Source organism: Pinus tabuliformis, chromosome 6, assembly GCF_031772625.1.
Source record: "Pinus tabuliformis cultivar Carrire ecotype Pingquan chromosome 6, CPIR1, whole genome shotgun sequence".
NCBI classification, from domain to species: domain Eukaryota; kingdom Viridiplantae; phylum Streptophyta; class Pinopsida; order Pinales; family Pinaceae; genus Pinus; species Pinus tabuliformis.
Window position 1 is genome coordinate 1,053,550,748 of NC_142292.1, and position 10,426 is coordinate 1,053,561,173.

The 10,426-nt window shown below is 36.2% G+C and overlaps 1 protein-coding gene across 1 annotated transcript; it reads left to right on the plus strand.

Moving 5' to 3' along the window:
• Positions 1 to 360: 360 nt before the first annotated feature.
• LOC149262586 (uncharacterized) lies at positions 361 to 939 on the plus strand. Its single transcript, XM_089380734.1, has one exon. It carries the CDS (start codon positions 361 to 363, stop codon positions 937 to 939), a length of 579 nt encoding a protein of 192 aa, XP_089236860.1.
• The last annotated feature ends 9,487 nt before the right edge of the window (positions 940 to 10,426 follow it).

Consider the following 10,426-nt stretch of genomic DNA (forward strand, 5'->3'; position numbering starts at 1 on the left):
GCTGAGGAGGAGAGTAGCCATCATCTATTCTTCCACTGCCCCTTCGCTCAAAGTTGTTGGACTCAGATAGTTAGACCAATGAAAATTGAAGAGACTTTTGATCAGCTATCCTCCCTTCAAAAAAACTGGGTAAAATGTTATCCTTTTCCTAAGAAAGGTAAAAACAATATCATCCGTATGTGGAAATGCATCCCATCTACCCTTAGTTGGCAAATCTGGTTAGCTAGGTATAACTGTATTTTTAATGACAAGAAGCCCAACCTTGTCCGCATATTGGCAAAAACAACAGCGCTAATATCTGAAACAATAAGCGCAAACTTGGTCGCTCCTCCGGACCAATCAAGCAGGCACAAAGAAGAGATGGAATGGTATAACAAATTCAGCATCAATTACAGCAACAATCAACTAGCACACCCCAAAGTTAGCACGAGAAGAATACACTGGAAGCTCAGAGGCACAAGGGAAGAAGTAAGTCAATGGATCCTGGATCAGAATCGCCCTACTTTGCATTTCGACGGGGCCTCCAAAAATAACCTGGGGGAAGCTGGAGCAGGGGGTATCATAAAGGACAACCAAGGCAAAACTCTGGTAAGCTACGAATGGGGTTTGGGCCAAATGTCCAACAACCTGGCAGAAGCTTACAGCCTCTACTTAGGCACTCTCATTCTGAATCGGCTGAGAATCAGGAATCCAATAATATTGGGAGACTCGGCCATCGTCATTGCAGCTATGGTGGCGGGAACAGAATTCAAAAAAGAGGCCCTTAATAATGTAAAGCTCAGGATTGAGGATAATGTCAAAGAAATGGGAGTCACGACTTTCAAACATGTACTAAGAGACAACAACACTGAAGCGGATCATTACGCCACAAAGGCATCCAACAGACAGATCGGCCAAGTTAAAGAAAATGATCTCACATATGAAAAACCAATCCCGTAGTCGGCTTAGTCGCCTGTCAAACTCTCCGTCCAGTCATACCAGCATCCATTCAACCTTTTGTCTCATCATTCCCCACCCTCCTTCTTGTGATCTCTGGCCAAAATCAGTCAAATCGCACGCTGCATGCCAGGCTTCGAATTTCGATCCCCCCTTCTCCATGCCCACCTCTCATCATTTTTGGCCCGATCACAGGATCTCGATATCCCAGCCTTCTCGTGACTCTCCCATGCAGAATTTAGGTAGAACTCCTTTCAAGATCTCCTTAGACTGCTGCAAAGATTTCAAGCTGGTGGCTAATCCTAGCCAGATCACTGAGCCCAAGTCGCACTCTCGGCCCGATCACCCTTCCACTCCGCTCTATATATTCACCAATCCTTCTCTCTACGAGCACATCAGAAACACGTCCCTTTTTCCGCAGGAGAGTAAAGTTTCTATCTCTAGCAATCAGCTCAGGAAGTTCTGCATCAAGAGAGGCCGCTATCCGTTCAAATCTGTGGTGAGATCGCTCTCCAAAGCTCCCAGGGAAGTTAGCAATCTCCAAGATCATAATATCGTCTTCAGCTCGGCTGCTCCTCTCCTCCACGACAGTCTGGTAAATCTCTGTGCCTGCTTCTCCATTTTAAGTGTGATTTCTCCCCTGCTCTGTTCCCCCTTCGTAGCTTTTTCCCTCTTTCCTGCTGGTCTCCTTCCTCTTCACCCCAGCTCCTTTTCCCTGTTCCCGCACTGCATCTCCCTCCATATCAGTTCCCTGGAAATGGCAGAGATCTCGGAAAATAGAGAGCCTGCTGAGGCTCCGGAAAATCGAGAGATGCCCGAGAATCCTCTGGATAGAGTGATTGGAAACAGCAACTGCTCGCTGTGTAAAGCCCATTGCTTTATGATTGCAAGGTTTGTCAAACATTTCAACGAGCTCAAAGAGGACTTTCAGGCAGATAGTAGATTAAAGAGAAAGAAGCTGGAAAAAAAAAGGCAGAGATAGAAAGCCTAAAGGAAAAATGCAAACACATGGAAGAGGCAATCGCCCACATCAAATCCATCACTCAGAGTATGCAAGCTGAGACTTCAGCCAGAGCAAGCGTCAAGAAAGAACCCCAGATTGATGACTCTGTCAATCAGCTCTAGTAATCCAACTAATGACCAGCAAATTTTGTCTTCTCGCAGGTCTGTTTGTAAGGCTATACAGCCATTTTCTTTTCCAATCTACACTACTCAAGTTTGTCTATAAGAAGTCAGGGTCTGTGAACCCATTTTGGACTTCTCTCTATCTACTTCCATCCACTTATGTAACTGGATTTGGCTCCAAGTAGTTTTATAATATATAAGTACCCGATCATGTTAAAAAAAATAAAAATAAAAACTAAAAGTGAGGCTTTTTCAATTTTTCAGGAAACCTATAACACTTAAAGGTCGGATCCAGGACAACAATTACAAGGAGAAAAGTACTTTTAACATTTTTATAAAACAATTGTATTTGTTCAAAAGTAAATTCTATTTAGAATTTTAGTTATATTTATAAAAAGAAGATTCTATCTGGTAACTATGAACTTAATATTGGAATGTACCTTAGCAATGACTTTGTGTTATCTAATTATGTTTTCATTAGTCAGTTCTTACTTAATATCAATTATAATATTCTTTTAAGCATTAATTTCAATGTATTATTTGTGAATAGGCAAAAGATATTGAATTTGAATGATGTCACAGTAGAGATGGATGAGGGTGTGGAGATAGCAATGAGCAGTACTACGGAAATAGATATCGCAACAGACAAAACGAGAGGAATAGAAACCAACATAGAAACAAAAGCAAATAGGTAGTTATGTGTAGGTTTAGTTAATTGTACATCATATTTCTTTTTTTCATTTTTGTTCTTTTTCTTTGAATTAATTTCAATTCAATGCTCATGACTAGACAAAAAGAAATCAAGTTTATGCCATTATTAATCGAAGATACCAGTAACAATATAATTAAGATCATTTTTTATGGCATTGTCTTGGTTACATATCGAACTTTTTTTGACAAAGAAAACAAGACAAAAGCAATACTTTGTGTATATTTAACAGATAAAAAAGCAAAAATGAAAATAACATTACTTGTGCAAAAATAGTTTATGGAACAACATGAGACAAAACTTATTGCAAATGTCGGTTTTTCTATTAGAGAGTTTGAAATAATTCCAAAGCATAAATGCGACAATGGTGATTGTGAAAAAACTATTTCTCTAAATATTTTTAGCACTGAAGAATTTTTTTGTCTTATTTGTGCAGAGTACCAATTCTTTCCAAATATGACGATTGCAAATTTGTCGTGTAATGAAGATTTGTTTCCAATTGGCACAATCGATGTTATTGTAATTTTGGTAATGCACACAACAATGCAATATGTACTAGAAATCAAAGCCAACAATGCAGAACAATACAAGGCAACAGTAAGCTTTGATTTACTTGAATGTTTCATTGTTACAAAGTTATCATCCATGTGTTATAAGGTTTCCATGTATTGTTTTACATATGTTGCATATGTAACAGGTTCAAGTACACGATAAAGTTGTTCTGACATGTCTTTGAATTCAAATAGAATTGTAAGAAAACATTTTTTCATTGATCTTGCTAAAAGTATAGTTAGAAAACAAGAAAAAGTTTTCCGAACTTCACAATCGATGTTTATATGTCCATTGTAAACATGAAAGAAATCCAAAAATCTAAGAAAATTGCTTTCTTCTCCAAGTGGAATATGCACGGTAAGCTTTATTATAGACATAGACAAAGAAAAAGGGATTAAAAGACATTTGATTTCATGTTACTAAGCCTTTTTTTTCTAAATCAATTTTACAATACTTACAAGGACACCAGACAGTGACTATTGCATATACGAATCCATTTGAGATAATATTTGTGAAATGCAGTAGTCCAATTACAAGTGCTAGAACTATGAATAAAACTATGCTTTATTGCACCACTTGCAACCATGACTCTCACTTCATTTATTTTCATTGGTTAAACTATATCATCCATGCAAATGACAAGACTAAAATAGTGTGTGTTCTAAGAGGCATGGAACAAGAAAAAATATTACTTGAACTAAGAAAAGTTTCCTATGAGTATTATTCTACGAAAAAATCAGTTGTTATTGATTGTCCAATTTCGAGACAAATGGCACATTTACAATTAACCATCAAAACGTGATTATACATATACAATGATAGTTTTCTTTGTTTACGTTGTCGAGCAATCCAGTAATGACACAATTCTCGTTGCTTGCATTGCCAAGCATCTTAACATTTCCTTATAGTTTCTGGTTCAAGAATTGGACTATTTTCGATCAGCTCCTTCGCTTTACTAGATGATTGGGATCTGATTTCACATTCTCAAGCAATATATTATACATGTGGGAACAATATTAGGAATGCAATAATTAGAGCAAACAAGGTGATTTCTTCTACTAATGAAAATGTTAATATGACATTGTATAAGAACGTATTTCAATAAACTATTTTGTGCAGGTTCTATGTTTTGTAGTATGCTATTTAATATATTTTGATTGTTATGTGTGGTTGCTATGTCATGTTTGCTTTCTTGCAGTCTCATTTCTTACATTGTTTTATTGATTTATCAAATTTGGAAGTTCTATAACTAGTTAGACAATATTACAACTTGGTTACATGGGATAATCGATGAATAATTTTTCAATTCACTACAATAGAATACGCAAATAGCAGCGGAATTTAGTCTATTTCAGTTCACAAATTGGACACATTTTCCACCGTAAAAATGGGCGCAATCAGGAATGTTTATCATAGCGCCAGATTTAGTGCTGGAAATAACACCTGGAATAGCGCCAGAAATAGCATCGGGTATTCTATTGTAAATTGCACTGGAAATAGTGCCAAGAATAGTGCCAAAAATTGAATTGAGCATTCGACCGTAAATTGTGCCTGGAATAACGATAGAAATAGCGCTGGGAATAGAGACTATAATAGCGCCAAGACTTGCTTCCTATGGAGTTGCATAGGAAAACACTTATTGAATTGCATAGGAAAACATCACTAGGAAAATTGACTGATAGGCATCACTAAAATCATCTATGATATAAGAGTTCAAATACTTGTGCCTTGAAATATGTATTAATATTGAAATGGAGTCAAATACAACACACGTCTTGTTTTTCAAAAACCAACCCTTCTCTATACATTTTGATCTAATTTATAGAAAAATTACATAAGCTTTGAGATCCATAATATTTGGAAAGTTTTAATTACAAAATACTAAAAATATATACATATCTTGATGACTTCCCGAGTACGTCCCGTTATCAACAAGGAATAACCTAAGGAAATGATGCGGGGGCAAGGACCGGTAGGGAATGTGAATCCACCCGTCATAATGACTTACTTCCCATTCAATCGACATATAACTTCCCTCACATTCCACCATAAACCTATATATCTATCTCGCCCCATCGGTTGTCCATCTTGAAGATCAGCTGGAGCTGTCCTCCCACCACATATCCCCCATCTATTCTTATTTCATCCCTTGCCTATTCCCATTTCTTCCCGGTGGCTTCCTCCTTCCCTGGCTTCTTTCTTTCTCACTGCTTGGGCTCTCGCTTGCTTACGTTGCTCCCCCTCCTTCTACTTACGGAGGTGGCTTATCAGCCTTATTAGAATGACCTTACGCCACGCCGGCGCATAAATGACCTCGACCTATTTCATTTATAAGTAAGTCGAAAAGAAGTGGGAGGTCCTTAACCTTTTCTTTTCCTTTTACAAATTCCAATCCTCTGCCTTTTCACCGTCATATCAGATGATCATATCTAATACTGGTTCAGGTGGGCCACCCGCATCTACGGCTACTCCGCGAACGGTATTATAATAGACTTGAAAACAACAACAGAACCTACCAACCAACCTCTATGTAGATTATAGAATCTATTCTCCTCGTTAGCGGCCGGGGCGGGAAAGGTTAGTGAATAGATCGATCCGGGCCTGCCTTCCGACCCATAGAACCCGGTGGTGTTGCACCTTCGCTATCTTTTCAAGCTCTTACAAACTATTCTCGCTATGAGATGAGGTAGGTGAAGATCTGTCTACCTATCTGCCTTCCTTATTCCTCAATCCCTCCCGCTTTTCCTCCACTGCAACCTACTCACTCAGCTCTAGCGCCGCTGCCTTGAAAAATACATTTTCAAGGAACAAGTGATGCGTTGACACTTTGAAACATAATCCGTGGTGGCAAAAAAGTAATCCTGTAGCTATAGAATTTGTTGAAGATGTGGATATGAATTGGTTACTCACAATCTTGAACAAAATATGGAAAACTCCTTGTTTATTGCCCCAATATCCTGATTTGATATTGACTGGTCTACTTAAAATAGTGATTTCCTTTTGTCTCTGATCTCGCTTTACCATATCTTTGCAAGATAATGCTTATTGTATAAATATAACCTCTAAAAATATTTTACAAAATCTATATCATTATTGCTATCAAAATTGTGTTGCCAGGGAGTATTATTCAAGCCCTGACAAAATATGGTGATACACACTCAAAACCAAAATAGTGACAACGCTACCAAAATATTTGGGAGCTCTCTCAAAAACAAAATCAAAGATAAATATTGCTAAAACATTTGGCAGCGCTACCCTTTTGATGTTCATTTTAGTGTTTTTGCTGCTTCTAAAAATAGGGCCACATTTCTTGATTTAATTTGCTTTGTCTTTTTTCTTTTCTTGGCCTTGGGGCCCTATTTTTCTCCTTTACTTTGTTTCTGGATCTTCTTCTTTTTAGAGGAACTTCAAGCTTCCTCTTTGTTAATTATTAAATCTCTCAAAGGTGTATCATCAAGATCAATGACTTGATCCTTTAAGGTTGAATTCTACTGCAATTTGGAGTTGATCCTAAGCTTATTTGTGGGCCTTGTATGGGTTTTTCTCATTCCATACATCTCAACTAAAGTAAGCTCTTTTTCCTTCTTTATATGTACAGGTTTGGATGATTTGGATTGACCCTTTAAATCCCTTGTATCATTGAGCTTTACTTCTAAACCCTCCTCATGTTTATCACTGCGAAATTTATCAGTAAGGTTCTCTTCTCACAACTTAGGAAACTGTTGTTGATCGGAGGCTAAAGGATTTTCCTCAAGAACCCTCTTACTCTTTCGTACATATACTTTTTCTATCATAGGAATTGAAACAAGGTTTTCAATGTGTTTGTCCATAGAAGCTTTCCTTTTATTTCTGGTAATGACAAAGGAGGTTGATTGTTTTCAAATTTCAGCAGTCTGGAAAGGGTTGTGTTGATGGTCCGAAATGACCATTCAACATTATAAGGGAGACCACCCGGTCGAGAACTTAAAGCAACTCCTTTTCCGTTTGGGATGGTGGTTCCAACTGTATGACTAGGTCCAATTACCTTCTTTCTGTCTCTATCGGGTTATAGTGTTTTTATTTCTTACCAACAAGAAGAGAAATATCATATTGACCTTCTTGCAAAACTCTTCCAAAGAGTTAAATCCTTAAGCTGAATTAATGGCTCAGCGAAACCACACCTAGGATTAGCCTATGTCAATCTAAGTGTTAGTCTAGCCTAGATGTATTATACTAACCTATGCGTTACTATGTCAAGTTAACACTAATTGTTAGTCCTAATGTACAACTATATTAATGTTATTCTAATACTAAAGTTACATTAGTCATTAATCTAAATTAATATAAATTTCATATATTATATTTATGTTAATTATGTTAGTATTACTAAATAAGGTTATGTCAATTATTACTAATTAGAATATCATGTTAGCTAAATTATATATATATTATTATGTTAAGATAAATCTTATATTAAAACTTTAATATTATCCTATAATATTACTAAAAGCAAATGTATTAATAAACTATTTTAATTCTATAAAGTAAATATAATTATCTACCTATTTTACCACAAATGTATTTAATAATACCACTAATTTTAATACTAAAACTATTGTATATTAATATTTTAATACTAAAACTATTGTATATTAATATTTTAATACTAAAACTATTGTATATTAATATTAATATTACTTTTATTAAATTAGAATTATATTACAATAAGTTATATATTCTTATTTTAAAATGTACATATAAATATACAATATGACCAGGTGTCTCCGAATTATAATTCATATTGGTATGTGTTCGTTGTAAATGGTACCAGGTGTCTTGGAGAAAAGATAGGTTGGAAATGGATAGGAAATAAAGTTAATGTAGATGGGGAAATATTGGTAATTGTGTGCGTTGTTGTGCTAGGGGTTAAGCACATAGATGTTTTTTTATTTTTTATTTCTTTTTATTTTTTATTTTTTAATTTTTAATGTTTATTATATTTATAACATTTATAATAACATTAATTACATACATGGTCAATTCTAATCTATGTAATATTGTTTACAATGTTTTTTTATTACATATGTTAAATTAATTTTAATTTTAGTATACATTTTATTTAAAAACAAAATATAATTTTATGCACAAAACATATATATGATTAATATATTTACAATTAGTTTTACAATATTGTAATATGGTTAATTAATTATTTGTCTTTTTATCAACAATATTGTCAAGCATAGGTATAGGCAATAAAGAACCAATGTGAAAAGTGAGGAGATGTTTCAGCCAAAGTTACCACATTGTCTTCTCGTGACCATCAAGAGAATGTCAGCATGAATGCAAAAAGTAGCAAAGAGAGAGAGTCATAATCAAGCAGGTAAAATCACAATTCCAACGACCATGATGTAGGGCATGTCAAACATGTTAAAATCTCAAATAATCAAAAAGCTCCAAAGCCAAGCAAGAAGGTCAGTAAAGAAAGGAGTCTTCCAAAATGGAGGGTAAAAGGAAAACAAATGAACCAAAACCTAATGCAAGTAAGGAAATTCAATAAAGGATCCCCATGATTTTGCTAAAAAGTTATGGGGGGGTTATGGTCAACAACAGGTGGTAAACATTTTTTTGTGTCTTTCTTTTGTTGATTTTAGGCTTGGCAAAAACTGACTCAACAAACACTCCCCAAAATGAGAAATGCTACCAAGTTCTCCCAATTTTCCTTATTACATTAATAATTTAAAAAAAAAAAACCAAGGGTGGCACGAGGGGGAGGGATTCTTTTGAATCCTGAGGGAATAATTATAGACAAATTCTCTTGGGAGCTTGGCAAAAAATCCAACAATTAGGTGGAGATGTATGGTCTTTTCTTGGGGCTAACCTTAGCATCCAAAAGGCGCATCAAAGATATAATTATCCTTGGTAACTCCTTCCTAAGTATTCACCTTCTTAGAACAAAGACTCCCCCAATTAATAATATGTTAAGTCTGATATTTCATCACATCATTAGTATTCTTGCATCTTTCTCTAAGTACTCCCCCCCACCATATCCTTCGGTGTCTCATTAGTGATGTTGACCTCCTCGCTAACAGAGCCTGCCTCTTGGCGAAAGGACAATTTAGAGCTCCTATTCTCTTGAGCCGCAAATGCATGCACTTTTCGGTCAATCCACTTCTCAATCTCTTTCTTTGTAGGAAACCATTTATCACACATCTCTTAGATAGATCTTGGTCCCGGCAACAGAACCATTTGTTGGCTTAAGGGGGCCTGACCCAGGTTCAAAGTTATTCGCGCCAACCAAAAAAACCCTAATTGTTGGCCCTTTCGGCAACAACTTGCATAGCGCAAGCTGCAATCTCACCCGAAGCAATATTGGGGGATGCTAGAACCAGGTTTCTGCATCTAGAGACCGTGTGATATGTAATCTGAAGCCCTTGTAGCTTAGATCTGCCTTCGCACAAATCTATATCTTCCTATGGTTCACTACTACAACTCTATCCAAATGGCTTCCAGACCTTCACGAAGGTCTACGATTAGGCTTTTCAAACCTAAAAGAAGTAGACTTACAACTTTCGCTTAGTAAATAATAAACCTAGATCTGTCTTCGCGTAGATCTACTCGCTTCGAACAGTTATCATAACAGATTTAGCTACTACCTTCACGAAAACATATCATTACTTATTTCATGCATAGATATTAAAGGTTCAACAAATTTGCACAGAGGATACTCTTTACTTCATAGAAAACAGATCATTAAGCAACAATGCATAAACTTAAACAGAATTAAGAACAAGGCACAGATGCAAGAGATTCAGTCCAAAATCAGTCTTTATTAGATTCAGTGTTCAAATTACAGACTCTTCCACCCTGCACACCCAGCTGTAGGGGCTTGCGCACTCAGCTGTGGACTTGCCAAGGTCTCTGCGCACTCAACTGTAAGGGCCCGCGGACTTGCCAAGGTCTCTGTGCACTCAGCTTCAGGAGCCTTCCCCTTTTGCCTAAGTACAGGAAACAGAGCTTTCCTGCCTTAACACTTGCCCTTACACTTGTTCTTTTTCCAAAAATTTCTATATCTAGACTCGCTATGACTCAAATATTTATATCCTTTCTAATACAATACCATGG